The following is a 27,750-nucleotide window of genomic DNA, read 5'->3' as shown; positions in this document are numbered from 1 at the left end:
CCCCAATGTTATTCAGTCTGTATATTGAGCAAGCAGTAATTGAAACAAAAGAAAAATTCGGAGTAGGTTTTAAAATCCATGGAGAAGAAATAAAAACTTTGAGGTTCGCCGATGACATTGTAATTCTGTCAGAGACAGCAAAGAAATTGGAAGAGCAGGTGAACGGAATGGACAGTGTCTTGAAAGGAGAATATAAGAGGAACATCAACAAAAGCAAAACCAGGATAATGGAATGTAGTCGTATTAACTCAGGTGGTGCTGAGGGAATTAGATGAGGAAATGAGACGCATAAAGTAGTAAATGAGTTTTGGTATTTGGGGAGCAAAATAACTGATGATGGTCTAAGTAGAGAGGATATAAAATGTAGACTGGCAATGGCAAGGATAGGGTTTCTGAAGAAGAAGAATTTGTTAACGTCGAGTATAGATTTAAGTGTCAGGAAGTCGTTTGTGAAAGTATTTGTATGGACTGTAGCTATGTATGGAAGTGAAACATGGACGATAAATAGTTTAGTCAAGAAGAGAATAGAAGCTTTCGAAATGTGGTGCTACAGAAGAATGCTGAAGATTAGATGGGTAGATCACATAACTAATGAGGAGGTATTGAATAGGATTGGGGAGAAGAGAAATTTGTGGCACTACTTGACTAAAAGAAGGGATCGGTTGGTAGGACATTTTCTGAGGCATCAAGGGATCATCAATTTAGTATTGGAGGGCAGCATGGAGGGTAAAAGTCGTAGAGGGAGACCAAGAGATAAATAGACTAAGCAGGTTCAGAAGGATGTATGTTGCAGTACGTACTGGGAGATGAAGCAGCTAGCACAGGATAGAGTAGCATGGAGAGCTGCATCAAACCAGTCTCAGGGCTGAAGACCACAACAACATCAACAACAGAAGATCACAATACTATCGAAATTAGTCATTGAATAACTTAGCCGCTGTAGAATATCACATACACAAAACACACCGAGTTACATCCGCGTTTTATTCAAGGACAGAGCGGGGCAGTAGAGACTGCTTCTACACCTCTATTCGGAATCTTATTTCCCGAATATCATCATCCCAACTACATGATGTTCGATACGTTGTGAACCGGTAATTAACCTATTTTCTACCCTGAAAGAGGTGCCCTCTAGTCTGCAGGTTTTCGTGTCTCTCTAAGAGTACCTACGACTTGGATCTTTTAACATTTTTATCACTCTCTTTTACAACACAAAGAATAATGTGATCAAGAATGAGATTTTCACTCTGCAGCGGAATGTGCGCTGATATGAAACTTCCTGGCAGATTAAAACTGTGTGCCCGACCGAGACTCGAACTCGGGACCTTTGCCTTTCGCGGGCAAGTGCTCTACCATCTGAGCTACCGAAGCACGACTCACGCCCGGTACTCACAGCTGTACTTCTGCCAGTACCTCGTCTCCTACCTTCCAAACTTTACAGAAGCTCTCCTGCGAACCATGCAGAACTAGCACTCCTGAAAGAAAGGATATTGCGGAGACATGGCTTAGCCATGTGATCATTCGTACTGCCCTCCCTCTGTACTGCCGATTTCTCCTTTTAGGCGTTCCTCATAGGGGTACCATACGCCTCCTGATTAAAAGTATATGGAAACCCTTACTTTATACGGAACTGACCACTGCATCTCACTAAAGGCGGACCTGCCAGAATGGAAAGAAGCGGGGAGTGTCGTGGTCTCAGTAGAGCAGCGGTAACAGATGAACGGTTTGTTCAGGAGAGCTCAATCACTTCCAATGAGGACTAGTCACTGGATATTCATCAGGGATATTTCAGTCCTTCTAAAACTGCCCACGTCCACTGTTGGTGATGTCATTATGAAGCGAAAACGCGAAAGAACAACGAAAAATAAACCAAAATCAGGTAGACGTCATGTATTAACGGACACAGGGGGTCGTCCATTATGGAGGGTAGTAGTAAAAGATCGCATGAAATCGGCAGATGGAATCGCTCGTTGTGAATTTTAATATTTGCTCGGCGAATTGACTGCTCAAGCAAATTTCGGGCTAGCAGCCGCTCGTCGTTCAATTCCTCGCACGATATTTCAACTGGGCACCTGTCAGTCACGTTCATGTGAGCCGTCGCAGACGGGCGAAAACCTCCTCCATTCCGCAATATATAGATTACTGTAACTATTCTGCGCATGCGTGGCAAACTCGATAGATGAACCACACTGCCCGCCGGCAGCGCCCTCGCTGGTGGAATAGCAGACCTCAGTCGCCCTCTGCGTTGCTGTTCGCTGCGGCCGTCGGCGCAATCTGTCGTCTTCGATTAGAGCAAATCGTGGAGATTATGAGAATCCATGCACTGTCCAGCTGGTAGCCGCTGTCACGGTTTTATAGATTTTCCGCCAGTCGTATTTCTACGGATTCTTTAATAGTGGAGGCCCAGAAAGACGTTGCTGTGGACAAAATCATTGTTTTCTCATACTACATTGAATGTCCAGTAGAAATACGATGTTCAGCAATAGCGGACTTGCTTTGCTGCAAAAGGCGGTGTAACGTTGCTGTTCAGTGCAGCGTTCTTTGACGGTGCGTGTGGTTTGACCTACGTAAGCCATACCACATTGGCATGGTATCTTGTAAATCCCAGCCTTTCGTGGTAACAGATTGTCCTTAAGTGATCCCACACGATCCGCAATCTTCGATGGTGGGTGGAAAATAACTTTTACCTGAAATTTTCGGAGGATTCTTGCTATTTTAAACGCAGTGTTGCCAACGAAAGGAAGACAAGCTAAAGGTTGTTCCGGCATGTTCTCCTCTTTATTCACTTCCTGCTTCTTAGTTTTAACTGTTAGTGCCCTGTTAATCTGCCGGACGGAATACCCATTTTCGCTGAATACTGTCTTTAGATGGGCGAGTTCTTGAGGTAAGCTGTCTAGATCAGAGACAGTATGAGCTCTATGAACAAGTCTTTTAAGGAAACTCATGGTCTGCGATGGGTGATGGCAACTCGATGCTCGCAGGTACAAATCAGTATGAGTGGCTTTCCGGCAAATCGCTCGTAATTTGCAAAGCGGTACCAGCAATCCCCTTAGCACAATAACTGTGCTCAGGGAGTTAAAAGGAATGCGGAACCATGGTCTGTCAGCTCCTCATAAGCCACGCAGTTGTCTAATCAGTGCTAAGCGACGCTTGAGGCGGCGTACAGTGACAAACCGATGCAAGGGCTTACCTGCGATAATGTGTAGCTCCATCAGCGAAGTACGGAGGTGGTAGTAGAGATTGGTGTTATTTTCGTCGTTTGTGTGTGCTCTCCCTACTGTGCTTAAGAAAACGCTAAATGCCGAAAGAGAGGGACACGTCTGAAAGCTTTCTGCTCTGAGAACAGTAGAACAGTCCTGTATTATCCTGTATTATCAGGACAATAGAACTTGAGAAGGCACATTTGTCGACTGCTGCAATAAAATATTTTGGTATTTCTTTAAATGGAAAATCTTTGGGATGTTTTAAAAGGTCGACTGAATTCGTGGTCTCGGGATTGCCGGCGGGACAGCTCAACGTTTTCTGTTAGAGGGCTGGCTGCCCTCTATAATAATAATAATAATAAAAAACTGAGTAAACGAATCAACGGTGAACTTAAACGGGTCTCCAATGAAGTCGTCCAGACGAAATGCAACGAACAATAACGAAGAAAATGAGAAATAAAGACGTACCGTCTTTGATTAGTAATCAGAACGTCCTGGGTTGCGGGTCCGAACACCGCTACCACTTACATATTGAGTAAAAATCACCAGCAATGGCGGCCGAAGGCTTTCGGCATAAGCAGCTGCTTTCAGTCAGCCAACGGCCTTGTCAAAGAGTGCGGAGGAGTGGACGGAGGTACAGGGCACATTCTTGACCTTGGGGTAGGAAACTGCCTCTAGAAGGCGGGAGAATCAGCAATTATCAACGGCAAGAGGATGGAGAAGGCAATGGAAACCAATCCGTTAAAGACACGCAATGTTCATCAATAGGAAATGTGGCCTGTAACTGAAAAAGTCACGATGATCTCTCATCTGACAAAAGATTCCACACTAATCCCCTCTCTGATCAGCGGGATAGGATTGCCAAGGGTGAGGTGACGATGAGAAAAGGACTGAATAATCAGCCACAGGGTAACAGTCCCGAGTCGGGGCGTGGAATGTCATACGCTTGAACGTGATGGGGAAGCTACAAAATCTGAAAGGGAAATACAAAGGCTCAGTTCAAATACAGTGGGATGTCAGTGAGGTGAAATGAAAAGAAGACAAGGGCTTATGTTCGAAAGAGTACAGGGTAATTCCAACAGCAGCAGAAAATGGTTTAACGAGAGTAGATTTTTCTGTATCCCGCCTGGTAGGCGGCGCGGTGGTCTGCTCCTATAAACTGAAGGGTAGGCCGAATGTAGGAAGTGAGTAGGAGCAGGAAAATGTGAAATGCTTCGGTACTGCGTGTAGGTTATAACTCTATTAATGGTGTATGAACATATACAACTGACAATACTTAACTTTGACTGAGATGAGCACGTAGGTGCGAAGCCATACATCAATCAACGCTACTAGTAGTTGGACAAACTATCATTGAAGTAACTGAAGTAACAAATTCTGTATTGGCTAACCCCTATGAAGTAGAAACAATGTTGCTAGGTCGTCTCCTCGGAATCAAATGGGCTGAACCTGGAGCGGCGCTCATAGAGCTGCACAGCGCCGCCTAGAGGGCGCAGTCGTCTGTGTCACTATCGTAGTGCCAACCTACGAAGTTGCACCTACGCCGTGGCATCGTAGCTATCGATACCACAGGATTCGTTATGAATAGGAAAATAGGTCAGAGAGTGAGTTACTCTGAGCAGTTCACAAGTGGGGTCCTTCTTATCAGAATCGACAGCAGACTGACACCGACAACGATAGTTCAGGTATACACGTCACAAGCCAAAGATGGAGACTGACAAAGTGTATGAGGATATTCAACGAGTAATTCAGTACGTAAAGGGGGTTGAAAAAGTCATGGGGAATTGGAATTAAGATGTAGGGGAAGGAATGGAAGAAAGGATCACTGGAGAATGTTGGCTTGGTACTGGGAATGAGAGAAGAGGAAGACTAATTGAATTCTATAATAAATTTAAGCTAGTAACAGTGATTATTCTGTACAGAATCAGAAGAGGAGGAGGTATACCTGGAAAACGTCGGGAGATACCGGACGATTTCAGTTAGATTACATCATGGTCAGACAGAGATTCCGAAATCAGATACTGGAAAGTAAGGCGTATCCAGGAGCAGATATAGACTCAGATCACAATTTAGTAGTGATGAAGTTCTCTTCAGCAACTTTAACAAACTAGTAACGAAGAATCAATGCGCAAAGAAGTGCAATACGGAAGTGCTAAGGAATGAAGAGATAAGTTTGAATTGCTCTGAGGCTATAGACATTCCGATGAGAAATAGTTCAGTAGGCATTTCAGATGAAGAGGAATGATCAGCCTTAAAGAGGTCAGTTACAGAACTTTTATAGAAAATCATAGCTACCAAGAAGATATAAACGAAGAAACCATGGGTAACAGAAGATATACTTCAGCTGATCGATCAAAGAAGGAAGTACAAAAATGTTATGGAAATGCGGGAAAACAGAAATACAAGTCACTTAGGAATGAAATAAATATAGAGTTAATGTTAATGCAAAATGGCTGCCGGAAATGTGTGATGGAATCGGGAAAGAAATGATTGTCAGATGAATTGACTTAGGATATAGAAGTGTCAAACAGCCATTGGCGAAATTAAAAGCAAAGGTGGTAACATTAAGAGTGCGACGGGAATTCTACTGTTAAATGCAGAGGAGAAAGCAGATAGATAGGAAGAGTACATAGAAGGCCTCTATGAACGGGAGGTTGTGTCTACTGACGTGACAGAAAAAGAAACAGGAAGAGATGGGGGATCCAATACTAGAATTAGAATTTAAAAGAGCTATGGAAGATGTAAGATCGAATAAGGCATAACATTAAATCGGAATTTCCAAAATCTTTGGGGGAAATGGCAGCGAAACGTTGGTGTACAAAATGTGTGAGTCTGGAGATATACCATCTGACTTCAGAAAAAATGTCACCCACACAATTCCGAAGATTGCAAGAGCCGACAAATGCGAGAAGTATCACACAATCAGCTTAACAGCTCATGCATTCGTGCTGATGAAAAATAATACAGAAGAATGGAAAACGAAATATAGGTTGGATGACGATCAGTAAGGCTTTAGGAAAGGTAAAGCTAACAGAGAGGCAGTTCTGTCATTGTGGCTGATAATAGAAGCAAGACTAAAGAAAAATGAAGGCACGTTCATAGCATTTGTCGACAAGGAAAAACCGTTCGTCATTGTAAAATGTGCAAGACGACAGGATATCAGTGATAAGGCTCGCTGGTGACATTCCTATCCTCAGCGAAAGTGAAGAAGAATTACAGGATCTACTGAGTGCAGTTAACAATATACAGATTATGGATTGAGAGTATATCGAAAAAGACGAAAGGAATGAAAAGTAGCAGAAATGTTATCAACGAGAAATTTAACATCAGGATTGGTGATCATGAAGTAGATAAAGTTAAGGAATTCTGCTTTCTGGGTACCACAGTAACCCATGGTGGACGGAGCATGGAGGACGTGGAAAACATACTAGCCGTGGCAAAAAGGGCAGTCTGGCCAAGAGAAGTCTGTCAGTGTCAAACACGAGCGTTAATTTGAGGAGCACAGCATTATAAGTTAATGAAACATTGTCGGTGGGAAAACCGGAAAAGAACAGAACAGAAGCATTGTAGAATTTTAGAACATGTTTTTTGCTCGAGTATCATGTCGTTTTTGGAAACCCAGAATCTACTATGTAGGAATCAACATGTATTCCGGAAACAGCGATCATGTGAGACCCAACTCGCTTTATTTGTTCATGAGACCCAGAAAATATTAGATACAGGCTCCCAGGTAGATGCTATTTTTCTTGACTTCCGGAAGGCGTTAATTCAGTTCCGCACTGTCGCCTGATAAACAAAATAAGAGCCTACGGAATATCAGACCAGCTGTGTGGCTGGATTGAAGGGTTTTTAGCAAACAGAACACAGCATGTTGTTATCAATGGAGAGACGTCTACAGACGTTAAAGTAACCTCTGGCGTGCCACAGGGGAGTGTTATGGGACCATTGCTTTTCACAATATACAGGGTGATTCAAAAAGAATACCACAACTTTAGGAATTTAAAACTCTGCAACGACAAAAGGCAGAGCTAAGCACTATCTGTCGGCGAATTAAGGAAGCTATAAAGTTTCATTTAGTTGTACATTTGTTCGCTTGAGGCGCTGTTGACTAGGAGTCAGCGTCAGCTGATGCTAAGATGGCGACCGCTCAACAGAAAGCTTTTTGTGTTATTGAGTATGGCAGAAGTGAATCGACGACAGTTGTTCAGCGTGCATTTCGAACGAAGTATGGTGTTAAACCTCCTGATAGGTGGTGTATTAAACGTTGGTATAAACAGTTTACAGAGAATGGGTGTTTGTGCAAAGGTAAAAGTTCTGGACGGCCGAAAACGAGTGATGAAAATGTAGCACGCATCCAGCAAGCATTTGTTCGCAGCCCAGTAAAATCGACTCGCAGAGCTAGCAGAGAGCTGAAAATTCCACAATCAACTGTATGGAGAGTCCTACGAAAAAGGTTAGTTATGAAACCTTATCGTCTGAAATTGGTTCAAGCACTGTCTGCAGCTGCCGCCAGGCAGCCCGTGACAGAGCACTTCATCACTGGCCTCCAAGAAGCCCTGATCTTACCCCCTGCGATTTTTTCTTATGGGGGTATGTTAAGGATATGGTGTTTCGGCCACCTCTCCCAGCCACCATTGATGATTTGAAACGAGAAATAACAGCAGCTATCCAAACTGTTACGCCTGATATGCTACAGAGAGTGTGGAACGAGTTGGAGTATCGGGTTGACATTGCTCGAGTGTCTGGAGGGGGCCATATTGAACATCTCAGAACTTGTTTCTGAGTGAAAAAAAACCTTTTTAAATACGTTTTCTAATGATGTATAACAGAAGGTTATATTATGTTTCTTTCATGAAATACACATTTTTAAAGTTGTGGTATTCTTTTTGAATCACCCTGTATATAAATGACCTAATAGGTAGTGTCGGAAGTTCCATGCGGCTTTTCGCGGATGATGCTGTAGTATACAGAGAAGTTGCAGCATTAGAAAATTGTAGTGAAATGCAGGAAGATCTGCAGCGGATAGGCACTTGGTGCAGGGAGTGGCAACTGACCCTTAACATAGACAAATGTAATGTATTGCGAATACATAGAAAGAAGGATCCTTTATTGTATGATTATATGATAGCGGAACAAACACTGGTAGCAGTTACTTCTGTAAAATATCTGGGAGTATGCGTGCGGAACGATTTGAAATGGAATGATCATATAAAATTAATTGTTGGTAAGGCGGGTACCAGGTTGAGATTTATTGGGAGAGTCCTTAGAAAATGTAGTCCATCAACAAAGGAGGTGGCTTACAAAACACTCGTTCGACCTATACTTGAGTATTGCTCATCAGTGTGGGATCCGTACCAGATCGGGTTGACGGAGGAGATAGAGAAGATCCAAAGAAGAGCGGAGCGTTTCGTCACAGGGTTATTTGGTAACCGTGATAGCGTTACGGAGATGTTTACCAAACTCAAGTGGCAGACTCTGCAAGAGAGGCGCTCTGCAGCGTGGTGTAGCTTGCTCGTCAGGTTTCGAGAGGGTGCGTTTCTGGATGAGGTATCGAATATATTGCTTCCCCCTACGTATACCTCCCGAGGAGATCACGAATGTAAAATTAGACAGATTAGAGCGCGCGCGGAGGCTGTCAGACAGTCGTTCTTCCCGCGAACCATACGCGACTGGAACAGGAAAGGGAGGTAATGACAGTGGCACGTAAAGTGCCCTCCGCCACACACCGTTGGGTGGCTTGCGGAGTATAAATGTAGATGTTGATTTGAGAGGTGATGCTACAGAAAAACGTTGAAAATTTCCTGAACTCTTAATTTAAGCAACAAGGAGATTCTCCGGAGAACCGTTGAGAAAGGATTATATGGAACAGACTGAAATAGGAGGGATACGATGGTAGGACATCTGTTAAGACATCGCTGAATAACTTCCATGGTACAAGAGGGAGCTGTAGAGGGTAGAAACAGTAGATGATAACATATACTTTACTACTACCAACAAATTATTGAGGACGTAAGTTGTAAGTGCTACTCTGAAGTGAAGCGTCTGTTACAGTAGAGGGATTCGTGATGGGCATCCAACATTACCGCGTTATCTGGTTTCGGGTCTTAAGGAAGAATGGACTATCATTCCTGCACAGACATTCAGATATCAAACTGAAGATATCTCCAAAAGATTTCAAGCCATCGTAAAGGTGAAGGCTGGACACATCCCATATTAATATAGACTAGGAGGGGTATACATGCAATTGATCAGCGTGTCATTGTATGGACAGCGCAAGAGTTTCGTGTGAATTCTCTTTTCTTGATGAAGTCCAGTTTTTCAGTATCTTACCCTTGAATCGTAGTCTGCCATGTGTTTTACTTACAACTAAGTTATGATCTATTAATTTTATAACTAAGGATACTTTCGCGTTTCGTGACGGGCTAAGACTTAGCATATCTCTACATTAAGAGCCAAGTGCCGATCATTGCATTAGGCTTAAGTTTTGTGGAGATCAAACTGGATACTACTGCCGTTTTCGCTGGATGCAATTTGCTCATAGATATAAATGTTTTGATACTGCAGTAATTACTCATTCCATACAACGTGAACAGTAATGGAACTATTACACTTTCCCAATGGCACATATGGTGTTAATTCCGTATCAGCCGAAAAATATTCATCCAGGTGTTCATCCAGTCTGTCGGAATAATTACTATCAAGTACCAAATCTGGTTACACAGCTCACGTGGACGTATTTTCCTTGGAAGTAGTCGAAGCTTTCCAAAAGTCTACAAACACCAGATCAACTAGCTTTCTCATACCCGTGGTATTGATGTTATCTTGACAGAGGAACGTGAGCTGAGTTTCATATGGTCGGCACTAGTGAGCTCCCTCACTCACATACCATCAACTTCTGCCAACACTTGCTGCCGTGCGCTGCGCTCATCCCAGCATATCCACCATCCGCCACCACTTTCAGCCAACAAAGTGTGGGAACAAGAACGAGTTCTGAAGAGCTGCTACATATTGCTTGTTACAGTGCCTATACACCCATAGTACTTAATATGTTTAGCATAAGAGTAAGTGCTTTTTTATTGTTTTTGCCTCTTGCTTACAATAAGATTTCGTAAACAACAAAGAGAACCAGTCAAGTATAATACTCCTTATTCATGCATGAGGCAGCGTTTCGTTTGCTTCTGGCAGTTAATGGGTGTCATCATAGATAACAGACGATGCAGACGCTGACGCTGAAATACCTTCGAATTTCTTCAGATTATAGATACTATTTAGTTTCGTACAATGATTATTCAGAGACACGAGTATTTCTTCTGACCGTTCCAAGATCTAAACGTGTTTCATTTATCAAGAATGCCAGATGGAGGTCACATAACATTACAGCTTCACTGAATTACGACACAAGTTATTGTGCACAAATTTGCACGGTTGGAGCCACTTCTAACAAATTTTGATTGTGAAAACATTTTGAAACGTGTAGAATATTGCTGTGAATAGAATGTTAGCATCAAAACTAGAGTTTCCAGTACTGTGACAGTGACTTTCCGCATAATTATCTATTATTCTGCCATTCAACCTGAGTTCTACAAAATGGATGTATTTTTTTGTCTGTTGACGGTGTGTTCCACCAGATTTTTCATCCTTAAGTACATATTCAATCAGTGCTACCTAACAGGTTAAAGTACCAGTTCGTATAATCATTCTCTGAATCAGGAGTATCGCAGAGACATCTAATTATCGGTACAGTTTCCGGATTTGGAAGACGGCACTTTATGAACTGATGGCCTTTATCTGTTTAGTAATTTCAGAGTGTTTTCTCACACTGATTTATTGTTTCTATGAGTACGAGATGCCTTTTGCTTCGTGTTTTGCATCAAAATGTAGATAATGAAGGCACACTTCAAATCAGTCAGAAGGCGGGGGAAGATAATATTCTATTATACAGTAAATATTAGGCTGAAATCCTTTTATTAGAGAACTCGTGCACTGACACCATAAATTTATGAGCATAAAAGTCAATGTTAAATTCCAAACTATGAAGAATGCCTGAATTACAAGGCGAAAAACTCACTAGTGGTAACAAAAGGTATATCGAAGGGTAAGTACACATAAGCAATTATAGCCACTTGCTCCTATGCTACTAAAGCATCAAAATGTACACGTTGTCAAATTAAAAATGAGAATGTAATGAGAAGGAAAGATCACCAGGAATATAAATTGGTCTGGAACCAAATGAAGGAAAAAAGGTAAAGTAGCAGATGCAAAGTAGTTAATGAAGAAGTGTGAAACAACAGAGTTGATTGGCGAAAAGAATAAATATCACAGAGAATGTTGTTCTGAGAGATTCGGGTGGAATTTAGCACTAAATGGCTACTGAATAGTTTTGGTGATGGATAAACAAAGCGTAAAACAAAAGAAAGGCAACAAAGAGTTATTTAAAGTTACAAAGAAAAAGAAATATTCAACATCCCAACAGCAGACGAGAACCCACTTCCTACACTGAGAGATATTTCGTAGGACTAGACGCCATTAAGGTATGGGATTGAGGCACTTACATTCAGTCCACAATAGCAGCAAAAGTAATATTGTCTTGAGATACAGGGATTGAATTCAGTGCAAGGAAGCAGAAATGCTAATATTACTAAGGGATTTATGGAATTAAATTCAACCAAGACAGTGTGAATAGCATTGCATTTCTCTTGCACAATATTTCCTATTAGGAAATTATAATTATAAGGTATGTGAGAATATCAGTATGTAATATTACGTTTGTAAATTACTTGGATGAATGAATGGACGATAGGTATTTCGACAGTAGGCATACTAAAACTTTCACAATAGCTTAGAAGGAAAAATATAGAAAAATCATGTAGCGATCTAGGCATTTGTAAGACTATGCCTTTGAATATCTGTTGCACAAAAACAATATTTTAATAGAATAACCTATTATGTACGGAAACAAATAAATAATTTACAAAACCTTCAAAATTAACTGGTGACATAAAAAAGTCGGGGAAGAGGAGATTACGTATGTTGAAAGTTCACAATGCAATTCGTTGGGACTGTAATTTACCAGAGTCTTGATGATACAATGAAGAAAACGAAGAAAAGTGAAGAGTAAGACTGAAGAAGAAATTGAACATGTATTAATGATAAATTTTGCAGACTGAATCATGCTCGTGATTGAAACAGATACATGAAAATTTTTAATGTCAATAATAGCCAAACTTTTCCCTATGAATGAAGAAATCACAGTCTTTGGTGATAAACAGACATAATGAAACAATGAGGAAGAAATTACATTAGGAAAAATTAAGCACACATAGAGAATTAGCTCTTTTTGTTAAGGGAAATGGACATAAAATGCATGAAACAAGGTAGACAAAATGTGGACCGTGTGAAACGTTGTTCAAGAACCATAATTTTTCATGCCAGATTTGTCATTAAAATATACCGCGTTTCTCTAAGGGTATGTATTTGCGAAATAACCATAACGAGGAAAATCAAGGACGATGAGAAGTAATTGAGCAGATCATGTACGAAATCGTCATGATAAGGAAGTATTTATAGCTGAATTATGCGCGGGAGACTTTTCAGAAGAAGCTGAAGATTAATTAGGAACTAAATGACCATAAAATGTGATTTGGCAACTCGTTAACAGAAGGTTATGGAAGAGAGATATCTGGAGATATTAGAATATGTGCTACTTACTTCTGAATGTCAATGTGGCAAGAATGATGCAATCAAGAGATTTTCAGAAAACAGGAGTGGAAAGAAAATGGGAGAGATAATATGCGACTACGGTCCGTAAGGATTATTTTGGACGCGTATTCGTGTGACGTATTCGTTAATGTATTTGGTAATTGTAATACCACTCGCTGAAAACACGTTGCCTCTTCTACAAGATATATTCGGTCTTAGTGCAATGTGACAGGTGCCACATGACTGTGTGTTTGTGTCCTGTGTAGTTTCCAAGCGTGAGTGGCACGAGACACCGAAGTTTGTTCAGATAACGATAATAGATAAGGCAACTGGGTGCTGTGGCCGATATCTCACTGTGCAAATACGCTCCCGTTCTGTTGATCTCGTGGTCTCTCGTTCACGATCATAACGTATTACCTTTAAACGAAGGACACGTAATACACATAAACTCTACAGAAAACCTAACAAATTCGCTAATTTTGCATCACATGTAATTATATTGTTACGTTCAGACTATGACACTGATGTTGAAAACAGATGGAGGTTGTAGGTATTAGTATCAATTAAGATTTTACTTTATCATACAGTAAATCTTATCGGATTTTTGCTGCTCTCATTGTTTACTGATACTTGTGGCCTTTTTTTGGCTGAAGAATAATTTTGATTGTATTTTATCTTACTCTCTCGTCGCAATTTAACCCAAATTTTGTCAATAAAACTTTTTTTTCTTTTGCTGTGTAGCTTGTATGGGTATGGAAAGTGAACGATAAATACTACATAAAGGACGAGAATAGAAGCTTTTAAAACAGGATACTGGAGAAGTACCTTGAAGGTTGAGTGGGTAGATCGAGTACGTAATAAGAGGTTCTGCATGGAAGTGACGAGAGAAGAGCTTGATCGCACAACTTAGCTAAAAACTGGGTTGTATTATAGATAATCTCCTGGAGGATGCGGAAGTATTAAATCTGGGAATGGAAGGAAGTGATGAGTATGAAAAATGTGGAGGTAAACCAAGACTTGATTACAGTTAGCAGATTCAATTGAGTGGGGGATGCTGTAGTTATAAAGAGGTGGAAAAACATTAGAGTTCACTTGCATGCTGCCGGACGCGGTGGTCTAGCGGTTCTGGCGCTGCAGTCTGGAAGCGCGGGACTGCTACGGTCGCAGGTTCGAATCCTGCCTCGGGCATGGGTGTGTGTGATGTCCTTAGGTTAGTTAGGTTTAAGTAGTTCTAAATTGTAGGGGACTTATGACCTAAGATGTTGGGTCCCATAGTTCTCAGAGCCATTTGAACCATTTTTGAACTTGCATGCTGAGTTGCACCAAATCGGTCCTTGAACCAATGTCTACGATGGCAAAAATTGTCAACATAATCTTGAACCGTTAACTTTGGAATCATCTCCTCAAGATTCACCTACCGGCAGGTTCGAATCCTGCCTCGGACATGGATGTGTGTGATGTCCTTAGGTTAGTTAGGTTTTAGTAGTTCTAAGTTCTACGGGACTGATGATCACTGCAGTTAAGTCCCATAGTGCTCAGAGCCAAGATTCAGCTACTAAATTGGGCTGTTTGTTGACCTAGACGGAAGCCCGTCAATGAGTAGTGGACTCGTTAATGGAAAGAAGTGGTTGGCTTCAATTGGCTCTGAGCACAATGGGCCTTAACATCTGAGGTCATCAGTCCCCTCAACCTTACAACTACTTAAACCTAACTAACCTAAGGACATCAAGCACATCCATGCCCGAGGCAGGATTCGAACCTGCTACCATAGCGGTGGCGCGGTTCCAGACTGAAGCGCCTAGAACCGCTCGGCCACACCGGCCGGCTGGAAAGGAGTGGTGTGGGTTAAACTGTAAGAGGAGTCCAAGATCTGAGCTCAATAATCAGGTTCAAATGGACGAAGTAGGGAGCTGTAGTTACGCAAAATGAAATGTCCTGTAATGGTTCAGTGGAGTGCGGAGCTGCACCAAAACAGGCCTCAATGTGATGGTTACTACTAAAGCAACAACTCTCTGCTTAATTTTGACCCTAATGGTTTGCGGCCCGCTGTTTGGCTACTGAAGTGGGTTCTCATTTCTTTTTGTTGGCAGACGTGGAGGCTCGCGACAGCGACGGCCGCACCGCCCTGCAGGTGGCGGCGGCGAGCGGCGGATCCGGCGTCGTGGCGCTGCTGTCGCCGGCAGCCGCCGGCCTGCCGCACGAGGAACCGGCGGCGCACGGTTGCGGCGACTTGCTGCTCGACGGCCCGGCCAAGGCTGCGCCGCAGCTGCTCGCCTGATGACGTCACGCAGTAGACCAGCGTCTCGGCGGCAGCGAACTGCCTGCTGCGCGTGTTGTCACCGCGGCCAGGTTTTGCGTCACGAGGGTGCGGCCAGAGGCAACTTGCCCAACAGCTGGCCTTAATACCAGGACGATGTTTACTCCAGCACTCGTGCGAGTGTGTTCTTTAGACAGTCCGTTGAGTAGTGGAAGATCTGTCCTGTTATGAACATCACTTGCAAGCAACAATACGGTAGCTTTTCTTGAGAATGATAACCGTTTTCGTTGAATTATAGAACATCCTTGGATCATACAGGCTGCAGAGAAACCAGTCCGTTTATGCTGTATGTAGAGCATGCCTCAGTGCCTATGCGCGAAGTTAGACTACAGCGAAAGACATTTCAACGGTGCAGTGGCCGTAGATCACTCCACGTCACGTTATGCGATGTTTTCCAAGTTCTGTAAGCACTACGTTTTTGTTGCATCTTTAACACAGAAACTGAAAACGGATCTGCAACAATCTGACTTACAAACAATCACAGAATACAGTTTTAAGAATGCTTTGTAGTCACATAGAGAAGTTGTGGATGGTACTACGAATATTGATCAAGCTCCTCAATCATATACTATGCACAATCAACGCTAGTATTGCTTCATGTGAACTGAATAATTTGTATCAGTGGTTAATGCAAGAAACATGTATATGTGAATAAATTTCATTACCAGCTATTATAATTTATTTAAGCCTTGTAAGAATGAAAATCTGCTACCCAGTTATTACAGACCTTTCTAAAAAATAATACTGTGTGTTCGAACCCAGGCCTTACCTTTTGGGCAGTGTTTTTATCGGTTGAACGTTCAGGCACGGCTCACGACCTCTCCTCACGGCTTCAATTCTGTAACCATATGTCTTCCACTTTACAAAACTTTATAGAAACTCTGCTATTTGCTCTGTTGGAGTAATACTTCTGGGAGATACGATAGCGTGAAGAAACTGGATTAGCCATAACCTGGACAGATGTTTCCATAATGAATCTGTCATCCTAAAGTGCAATTTTGAAACTTAGTGACAGATAAAAGCTGTTACAAGAACTTAGGTTCCAAGGGACAGTTCCGAGTCCGTGTTTAGGAACAGATCTCAGTTTCACTTGTTGGGAAGTTTCAAAATAGTTTAAGAATTTCACAAAAGTGTAACACATTCTTTCGAGAAAGCTTTTTCATCCCATAACCAATCACCATCAAAACCTGAAGCTGAAGTACCACATGATATACCACTGCCATGATGCATATATATTGCTTCATGAGCGATAAATATTGTCTCCCAGTAGTAGTGAACTAATGTATACGTCTGAAACACAGAAAATTTACAGTAATAATCTCCGATTTCAATAAAACGATTATTTGCTTTGAAAAAAGTCACCATATTTAGCTGCATATCCATTAATATCCAAAGAAACAAGAAAATTGATTTCGAATAAAAGAAGATAAACATGAATGTTTATTAAAACAAAAAAATGGTTCAAATGGCTCTAAGCACTATGGGACTCAACATCTTAGGTCATAAGTACCCTAGAACTTAGAACTACTTAAACCTAACCAACCTAAGGACATCACACACACCCATGCCCGAGGCAGGATTCGAACCTGCGACCGTAGCAGTCCCGCGGTTCCGGACTGCAGCGCCAGAACCGCTAGACCACCGCGGGCGGCTTATTAAAACATTTTGCGTTTCATGTGTATATCTTCTGCTCTTCTTATCTTCCCATCTTTAAGGTAGCTAATTAACTACATAGTTAGGGTGCACACTCAGATTGAATTTCTTGCAAAGGTGTGTAAAATTCGGAAAAACAGAGTCTGACTTACTACTATCGTCGAAGAATTTGCCACCTACCTTACCATTATTATCATCATCATCATCGCCCTTTCAGGTGTTAGGTCTTTTCAACACTTGTACGGGAACATGCTTTAGAATTTTTCATGGTAGTCTGTAACGTTTCAGCCTTGTAACATGCTGCAAAGTATTTCGTGTTCTTGGAGATATTCAGTTATAGGTGTTATGTCGAGTGCTTCTCTTACGGTTTCATTGCGTTATTTCCAGTACTTTTTCTCTGAAATTTCATACCAACAGCTGTCAGCTGCTTACTATATTTCTTTCCGAACAGTCCAGGCTTCCCTTCCGTTACAGATAGTCAGTCGTGCTTAATTTATGCAAACTGTTTATTTTCTTTCTTTTCGAACTACCTTTTTTAAAACTTTCCGTAGCGATTTTGAATGTTCATTCTTAGTTTTGAGTGTAATACGATATGCTCTCATGTATACAACAAAACGTGTAGCATAAGTAGTTAAAGGAACTGATTTCCTCTGTTACTGAATAGTTCGCACAAACATTAATTGTCATGGATATTTTACTTTCATAGACTGTGTAATAAATGTTTTCCTGAGGAAATGCAATAGTTACATACCTCTAGTTCACTGGGACATCGCAGTTCATGAATCCCTATCAAAATCTTGGTGTAATTCCCTAATAAATGAAAACAATTGCAGCATGCGCAGATAACAGTTGGAACGCTAACTCATTTGAGTCTACTGAACACATTGATTTTATGCCACTGAATCGAACATTCTCTCATCTATCTACCATTAAGTCAAAATTTGTACCACAGAAGACAGAACAGTGTAACGGATATGGCCATCATTTCTGTACTGTAATGTAGTGTAACATATTATATTTCTCAGACGTGGACTGCGGGATGTCCACAAAAATATCCTTTACTACTTTAGATTTTAATAACTTTAAAACCACCCTACATAAGAAGTTGCTTTCAACAAGATAAATCTTCAGACATGTCAAGTCTTGCGCCTACAGCTGCACAGAGGAAATTGAGGTAGAGATGATATCGTGCCCATTCTGCTGGAGTATGACGTCAGGTTTCTGGTATTCTGTTAGCTGAACAGCAGACTATTGTATCGTGTTCACATAAACACCACCGTTTACGTTAGATGCAGTAAAAGCGAGTGGACCAATGATATATTTCCGCTTAAGTCCGCACCGCCCACTGATTCTGCGATTGTCTCTTTCCATTTGACACACTGATCCCCATATATGAACGTTATGACTGTTCACTTTTATGCGTGCATGACAATTTGACTCATTGTAGAATCAAATCATTTCCAAAAAGTTAATCTAGCCTACCATATTCATAGCAAACTATTCGAGCAGACGTTTGTCCTTTCACTTGAAACCTAAAGCAGCTGCAGATTGTAGACTTTAGAACGTAATGTGTTATGCAGAACTTCGTGCGCTGTTGGTTATGGCATTTCAAACTCTTTGGATGAGATAAACTCTGACTCCATGCAATCCCCTGCAGTTGTTCGTTCACTTTGGCGTCTGAAACAAATGGGCGACCGCCCCTATTTAAGAAAAACAACTTGTGTAAACAAACAACGAATGTCAGATCCGGATAGTTGGTACTCTTTATCCGAAAGTTTCGTTGCACTTGGTATTGGACTTCATCTTAATGAACCAGGCTCCACACTAAGCTTTCGATTGTTACGTCCACATATTTCTTCAAATCTCTGGTACCTCGAAACGAAACGGAGGTTAGCAGAGGTTATTTATGTTATCAGATGTTGAAAACCAGGAGGTGTTATCTAGTCCAGAGTTACGATTATCAAAGACTAAAATTTTATACAGAATTTATGGATCCTGTAGCATCTAATTTTCCTTTATACATAGAATAAAATTCCAATGAATTTTGCAACGTCCGACTGCTTAGCTGGGTGGTAACGTGCTTGCTTCTCATGCACTGGGCCCGGGGTTCGATCCCCGGTCGGGTTGGAGATATTCTCCGCTCGTGGACTGGATGTTGGGTTGTCCTCAACATCGGCGGCAAGTAACACAATGTGGCGCAAAATGAAATAAGATTTGCACTTGGCGGACCAACCCGAATGAGACAAAAATGGTTCAAATGGCTCTGAGCACTATGGGACTTAACATCTGTGGTCATCAGCCCCTAGAACTTAGAACTACTTAAACCTAGCTAAACTAAGGACATCACACATATCCATGCCCGAGTCATGATTCGAACCTGCGACCGCAGCGGTCACGCGGTTCCAGACTGAAGCGCCTAGAACCGCACTGCCACACCGCCCTGCCGAATGAGACATCCCGGTTAACAATACCATAGGATCATTCAATTTATTTTCACTTTTGAAACGCCTCTGTTTCATAATACTGTTGTCTCATTTGGTTCTGTTCATATAACATTCTCTGCATCGTTTATTTGCAGTATTGTTCTATTAAATCTCCAAGGACTCAGAAGAGAAGTTGATGAAAATATAGTGTTTATCTGAAATTAAATGCGCGCAACTTGTGCTTTGCAACAGTATATCAATTCTTTATGTGATTCACTTATTTGCCCTGTACAGTCCACCCCCATATTTATCATGTCCTTCCTTTAAGTCACCTTGTGTGTGCTACAACGTAAGTGAACGAGTTGTACCACGTTTTCGGGTTTGTTCTGTGTTTATTAATTGAGTTGCTTTTCGTCTGCTAGGATCACAATTTAACTAGCCTTGTATATCTAATTTGGGCAAATAGGCCTATCCATTTTGTTAGAGTGTTGTCTGTTTGTTTGATTGTGGTGGTAATGTTCCGTCTGGTAGCGTCCGTATCATGCTTGGGTTTTTAGGATGCTCTAAGCGAAGCCATACTCTGAGACTAGCTGTTGATTACTGTGGGTCACAGATATTAAGTAAAACTTAAGCCACCAGCGACGAGACAGGCCGTAGCTTTAACCGTGGTCTTCAGGTGTGAAGTCGTTGAGAATAATTAAGTTCTTCAGCCTGACTGAAGTGTGCTGACTAATTCTGCAGGATGTGTTGTCACTGCTGATGATAAGCAGTGCGTGAGTTCCCCCGGTTTTATCAGTGGTTGAAGCTTACTTTCTTCTTTTCGAACATTTCGATGTGGAGTTCGCTCCACGGAATATAGTTAGGCTGAGTTAGGGTGCCTTTAAACCTGTGTGAATGCAAGAGTAATTGTGACTTCGTGCGTGTCCGAAGTTTCTTTTAATTTTTTATACTTTTTCACACACCTGTTTTAGTGCTTCCCTTATTCTAGTATTGTCCCACGTGTTATTTATTCTGTGAGAGGTCAGCTCCGTTGTTCCATCTCTATACGTTGTCCCATCTAGTTTAACTGATCAGTACTGGGAGCATTAATTGGGTCGTCGCATTTTCGTGTTCTGTGGGAACCTTTGCCTTTTTCTGCTGGCGACCACTGAGATCTTCCAGTCTGCTGGTTTTGTATCAGTTCACGGCGATTCGTAATCTATTCGTTCTTGTAGTTGTGCTTACTCATTGGTTCTAAACATTTCTTGATTTTCTTCTATTTCTGTTGGGAATGGATAAATGTGTGACTTAGTCCACCACGTGATCAATTCGGTTTATTGCGTTTTGAGTGCGCGAATTCTTGCGTCTTGTGTTTATGCTAACAAGATGTGAAAAGCGGTATAAAACTCTTTTCTGTTAGTGCTTTGTTCCTCTGAAAGTCGTCTTTGTTCGTGTGGATTTAGATTGGATGAGTAAAGTCGTGTGTTTCCTATTCCTTTTCCTCTCTTTTTCTCTCACGTGCGTCTAGTTAAATTGTGTAACGTCAGTTTATTTTATCAAAGCACAGTAATTTCTTAAGAATGTTGATAGGATGCCCACACAACATTCTTTGTCGCTATCTGCGAATAAATATGTTTAGTAAGAGCTCATATCGTGCGTGCTGTTATTTCCTCTATAGCTCATCAAATAACTTTTTAATTAGCAAGTTAGTGCTTTTAGAGATTTATTATTTAAAATATTAGCATGGTTTTAGATACTACACAAGGGCAAGTTGTTGATTAATTTTCGGGCTTATTTAGCAATATTACGTACCCCGACTTTTATGTAGTTCACTACAGTTGATATTTTAATACTTTTTCTTAACAAGTAGTTCAATAATTTCTAGTCTTTTCTTGCTTATTAAGAAAGGCTCGTTCTGACGGTGACCTTGTGATCTGATTGAACAGTTATGTCTTGTAGGTGGCTTAACCACTGTTTGCGCATATATGTTAAGCGTACATGCAAACTGGTACTTAACATATATCGATTTAGTCAAGTACCAGCAGAACGATAGAGAAGTGTAGCTTATACTCTCTCTAGTTCAGTACTGGAGTAGACTTCAAAGGTGACAGTTTTGGAGCCAAGACTCCGCAATGACAACAAAACTTGCTCTAGAGCAGCGGCGGGCAGGAAATCTGCACATGTGCGGTGCACATGCACGTGTGCAGTTAACAGGTGTTCCGCGTGCACACAGGGGCAAGCTGGCGACCCGCTTCTCTCCCCTCCCCTCCATACCGTCTCAACGCTTCTTCCTCTGTAATGCGTCTTGTTTCCAGGCCTGCTTTATTTAATGAAGGAATAAGGTTAGTAGGAGTGCTTGAAAGTAATCGTGATTTGAAAGAGTACCTATTACCTACGATACGTTTTATTTAATTATCACAGGTGGAGTTTACAATACGTTTAATGTCTGCCACAAAATTTCTACATACAGACAAACGCAAACAGTTACGTAAATTTTCATTACTGATGTTTCCTCTTAACCGAGACTTTCATAACCGAAAAAAACATCTCTCACAAACGTATGTCGAGCGAAACATTGACATTATCTTCATGGCTTCACGATGGAGACGAGGAAACACTTGCTGTGGAAAGTCGTGATAAAAATCTATTACACGTCTTGCCAAACGGTACTTGTCTCTCAGACGAGAATTACGCTGTAGATCTATTAATTCCATTTGCAAACTGGGATTAATATCATCTACAGAAACAGCAGATTGTCTCGAGAACTATTCAAAACCTTGTGATAAGTAAGATACGAGGGCTGTTCAGAAAGTAAGCTCCGATTGATCGCGAAATGGAAACGACTATGATAATCCGATAAAGCTTTGCACAGATGTGTTGGGCAGTGTCTCTAGTATGATCCTAGATCGAATCACGTCACTCCTCTCATTTCTGAGCTCACAGTGATCGCGTAAAGTTGTCTAGAGAATAGTGTCTCCCGCCAAGTACGAGGACCTGGTGAGAAATTTTGCCTGAAGCTATACAGCCAACATTACATAACTGTCGTGCAGTTTCTTCTACAAGGCAATATTCTCAGCCGCATTCTGAAGGGGCAATGAAGATGCTCCTGCATCGTTTTCAATTGTAAATGTTTGACTACCCACAATACAGCCAGTAATTGACTGCCCCTGCGTTTCATTTCTGCTCACATGAACCGCTGGCTATGAATACAACATTTTGGCACAGAAAACGAGCTGTAGGCCAGCGTAGAGAATTGGCGGAAAGCACTGGCGGCTGTCTTTTATGATGAGGGTATTGGAAAGTTGGTGCAACGCTACGACAAATGTCTTAGTCAGAACGGCAACTACGTAGAGAAGTAGCTGGATGGTGTAGCTAACTGTTAAAAATAAAACATTTCTAATTTTCACTGTGGTTCCCATTTCGCGATCAATCGGAGCTTACTTTCTGAACAGCCCTCGTATATCCCCAAATCGCTTGAGAAATTCCTCTTTTATTGCACCAAGAACGGCAACATACTGAAATTTATTATAATGGCGTTCAATATTAAACTTTCGCTGACCAGCCAGAATACTGTCACATATTATACATTTCCAATTTTCACGTTTTTGCACGGAGAAAAAAATGATTCTCCCATTCCTTTTTAAAAGATAGCAAATCTGCAATTCTCCGTTTCCTTGATTCACTCTGCATTTTCCGGTTATTGAAATGCAACGTTCACTACGTAGTGGTCGCTTGGCTTCAACGTCCGCATCTTAGCCTGGCACTACACTGCCGCAACCTGCCGGCTGTCGCCACTGCCCCTGTCGACGATTGCACGCGAGCTGTGTGCTCATGAGCCGCGTGCAACGTTTGCCCGCCCCTGCTCTAGAGTTACATGAGATGCTATCTGTCTCCTCTATTCAAGAAGCCGTAGGAATCTAATTATAGCAGTCTACGTGTGCCCCTGAATTTCAGAAGAGCACGTGGACTGCGTCCGTCCGAAAGAGTCGCGGAACAGCGAGCAGACGAGACGTCTGTGAAGTTGCCGCGTCGTGGGCGCCCCGTCTGTCTGTAAGAAGCGAGAACACGGGGACTGTACGGACCCGGCCAGCCTTAGGCCTGCCCCTGGGCGGCGGGCTCTCCATTACGGCCGGTAGCGCATGCCTTTTGCGAGAAGTTATTCTGTTAAGGAATGGAAAGTTTAATTGGAAAAGTTCACTGCGAAAGGATTCTTCTCCAAATTAAAAATAGTGAAATTTCTGTCTTGCGTTTCAGTGTTCGTCGTTCAACTAACTGAGAACGTCCACGTTTTGATTAAAGGAACAATCTAGAGTTTGAAAAAGTTCCCGCTTGACGCTGCGTCACAGGTGAAATTGCAGACCGGTCTGCTGAATCTGTTCCGTTGGCAAAAGTAGTAAACGGTGAGCACTGTTAACGTAGTGAGGTGCAGATCCACTCACTAAGGATCCTCAGCTTATTCCACGAAGTCTCGGAGCAGAGCGATTTTCATAATATAGTTTTCAGTTTCAAGTACGTTATAGCGACCGATGTAATATACCTTCTGTTGTGGAACTGTTGTAACCAGTAGGTGGTACCCCAATTGAGAGAGACTAAATTTGGATTTCCATTTGGACTACACTTACGTATCCACTTGCAGGCTATATAGTGTCGTAGAAAGACTCTTTTCTTAAAAACATGTAGAACCAGAAATAGACAAAAAAATTATCATTGGTAATCTCTTACTTCGATCGATATAAGCGTTTCGACTTCTTGTGTGTAAAAAGGACTTCCAAGCACTCAGGTGGCAGGAACCGATTTCTCTGACCAGTAGCAAGGACACAGTGCCCCTTTGCACTGTGCCCTCAAATACAGATGATAGTTGGAAGAACAGAACGGATACCCACGTTTGGTCTAATGGAACAGTAGGGTCTCATGAACTGACTGCGCTTGATTTTTACGATTGAACTCCGCAAAAGGCAGTGTCCTTTCCTTGTCCTTTAATTAGTCTTTAGTCTTTCAAGTTATTTTACATTTCTCGCTATCTTCCCCATCTCTGCATAACTACAAGATCCGACAACCTCTCTAACCTGTTTCGTTATTCCAGTCTTTACCTACTCCTACTATTTTTCTCCTTTACTGCTCCTTCCTGTGCCCCCAGTCTCATACACACACACACACACACACACACACACACACACACACACACATTCACAGACACACACACACACACACACACAATTGTCGCTCTGGTTCTCTCCAATCGCAAATCTATGCATGGTCGCAAATGGTTGGTTTTTAATGTTATCCATATTTTGGATATGGGGTAACACTTGTTATATTTTATGGGTAATAATTGATAGCATTCAACTTCCTTAATCCTACTTTGATGTAGTACGGGCCCACAGTTCTCATGTAATTATTTGACAAGGTCGTTTCCGCTTACTTCCGTCAAAAATATATTTTCTTTTATTTATTACAAGTGAACTTCCGAGTATTACTCATTTGAAGACTGAAAACTAGAAAGCAAATATACACAGAGGTATAAATACGTTCGCTAGTCTAAGCACCAAGTGAATACGAACGCCGTCCCAGGTATGGACTATTTTTACGTTTATTTCTGTACTCTATAGATATACTCTGGTTTTATGTTAATGTTTGTATTCAAAGTGACTTCATGCCATTCGTAATCGCTTGGCGTTTTGACTAGCGGCAGTATGTACATCCGTTTGTATATTTCCATTTAAGATATCTATCTGAAGTACTCGAAGTGGCAATCGTAATAAGCAAAGAATAAGTAATTTTTGACAGGTGTAAATGTAACTGACCATGTTCAACGGCAGTATGTACATCCGTTTGTAGATTTGAATTTAAGATTTGTATCTGAAATACTCGAAGTGGCAGTCGTAATAAACAAAAAATAAGTAATTTTTGACAGGAGTAAATGTACGAGGATCACTCCAAAAGAAACGCACACAATTTTTTTTAAATCCATCTTTTATTGTACATGTTTGAAAGATTTACAGTGTGTAGATACATCCTATAGGAATAACATTTTCATTTCTCCACATAATTTACATCCCTCTCAACTGCCTTACGCCATATTGGAACCAGCGCCTGTATACCCGCACGGTGAAATTCTGAACCAACCTGTTGGAGCCACTGTTTGGCAGCGTGCACAACTGAGTCATCATCTTCAAACCTTGTTCCATGAAGAGAGTCTTTCAGTTTCCCAAAGAGTGACAGTCACATGGAGCCAGGCCAGGACTGTAAATTCGGGTGTTTCAGTGTTTTCATCCGAGTTTTGTGATCGCTTCCACGGTCTTTTGACTGACATGTGGCCGTGCATTGTCGTGCAACAGCAAAGCATACTGCTTTTGCCGATGTGGTCGAACACGACTCAGTCGACCTTGAAGTTTCTTCATTGTCGTCACATATGCATCAAAATTTATGGTGGTTCCACTTGGCATGAAGTCCACAAACGAGAGTCCTTCGGAATCGAAAAACACCGTAGCCGTAACTTTTCCTGCAGAAGGTGTGGTTTTGAATTTTTTTTCTTGGGTGAATTTGCACGATGCCACTCCATTGATTGCCTCTTCATCTCTGGTGAAAAATGATGGAGCCATGTTTTATCACCTGTCACAATTTTTCCAAGAAATTCATCTCCACCATTCTCGTACTGTTCCAAAAGTTCTCTGCATACAGTTTTTCTTGTTTCTTAGTGAACCACTGTTAACATTCTGAGAACCCACCTAACACAAACCTTTTTTAACGCCAACACTTTCAGTATTCTGCAAATAGTTTCTTCACCTATCCCAACGTAGCGTGACAATTCGTTCACTGTGATGCGTCTGTCAGCAGTCACCAATTCGTTAACTCTCTGCACATTGTTTGGAGTGTGTGCAGTACGAGGCCTGCCGCTGCGAGGACAATCCTCAATATTGCCTTGACCGCTTTCATCACGTAACCTGCTTGCCCACCGACTAACCGTACTGCGATCGACAGCAGCATCTCCATACACCTTTTTCAACCTCTTATGGATGTTCCCCACTGTCTCGTTTTCACAGCACAGGAATTCTATGACAGCACGTTGCTTCTGATGAACGTCAAGTGTAGCCGCCATCTTGAAGACATGCTGTGACGGCGCCACTCACGGGAACAGGTTGGAATAAGTTTGAAAAACAAGCGGGAAGCATGTATCTACACACTGTAAAACTTTCGCACATTTGAATGAAAACTGTATATTTACAAAAATAGTGTGCATTTCTTTTGGAGTGCCCCTCGTAAGTGACCATGTTCAACACTTTTAATAGAACTTCATGAAATTCTACAACGCTTTTCGAGAGACAATACCCCGATCGCCAGTTTGTCAACACGCAAATCACGTGGTTAAAACACTAAACACTAGAAATGTGTTTGCGGCGTTCAAAAAATAAAATAAAAGCACGTCGGTCTATGGTTCACATCAAAATCATCCAATCTGTCCTTTACAGTTCCACCACACACAGCAGTTGGTTGTAGAAATATTAAAATTTCCGTCTTGGCAATAGAAAAATTTAATGAAGTGCTGTGTTTTGAATACAGCTATATGTATGGCTGTGAAACGTAAACGACGGGGAAGACAGGAGTGCAATGCCTTGGAAATGTAGTGCTGCAGGAAACGGATGAAGATACGGTGGAATGTTCAAGTAAGGAATAATGACTCCACTCTACATACGTCAAAGTACACATATGGTTACATTGGGATGCAGGAAGTGTGTTGTATCTGCTAATATTCAAGGGAATAACCAGTATTGACGGTAAAAGTCTGTTGGTAATGTACAATAAATGATATGGGTTACTTCCTCAAATGCCTGTGATTGTCTGCATGTGCTAACCTACCAATGCCTACCCAAAATAAGTGTGGAGTTTCGTTTCGGTTGAGCTACGTATTGTCAGATCAAATAAATTTTAAAAGTAATTAAGAGCTTATCGTACTGAAACACCTGGAAGGCCTAATCTATCCTCCGGATTGGGATTCGATCACAGATCACTGCCTCTCGTGGACAACGCCCCATCGGTCGAGCATTCCGAGCCTTACTCAGGGACTGTGTGACATCTATGGCCACCGAAGCTTATCTCTGTTTAATGCACTGTGACACTGGTGTAGAGTCTAGTGGAGAAACAAAAGGATTGAGAATTGACTAAGAGTCGTTTCTGACTTTCATCTCATCCAACCCCTCCGCCTTAATGGGTACTTGCAGCAACTTGACATATTTCGCAAGTCGTACTAAAACGATTCTTTTGTCCATAATCACAGGTTAAGCGGCGTGGCGCGAAACCTTACTAGTAGCGACTCGGAGAATCCACATACACCTTGTTGAGTCTTAAGCGCCTTGGAAGTAAATGTTTTTCATTTACCCATAAGCGTTTACAAGCGAACCACGATTAATACTCTGGACAGCTACACTTACAAAATAAAATATTTTCTTCATGCTGTTACCAGCAGCGGATATATGTT

General features: G+C 41.6%; 1 protein-coding gene across 1 annotated transcript in view; it reads left to right on the top strand.

The window, feature by feature from the left end:
* LOC126092141 (uncharacterized) overlaps positions 1–15,896 on the top strand; it is a 29,752-nt gene extending 13,856 nt beyond the window's left edge. The window contains exon 3 of the mRNA XM_049907608.1: positions 14,993–15,896. Coding sequence (XP_049763565.1) covers positions 14,993–15,180 — 188 coding nt within the window. The 3' untranslated portion in view covers positions 15,181–15,896. The remainder of the gene's footprint in view (positions 1–14,992) is intronic.
* Positions 15,897–27,750: the final 11,854 nt, after the last annotated feature.

Source organism: Schistocerca cancellata, chromosome 7, assembly GCF_023864275.1.
Source record: "Schistocerca cancellata isolate TAMUIC-IGC-003103 chromosome 7, iqSchCanc2.1, whole genome shotgun sequence".
Taxonomy (NCBI): Eukaryota; Metazoa; Arthropoda; class Insecta; order Orthoptera; family Acrididae; genus Schistocerca; species Schistocerca cancellata.
Note: the sequence above shows the minus strand (reverse complement) of the source record. Positions and strands in the feature narration are given on the sequence as shown.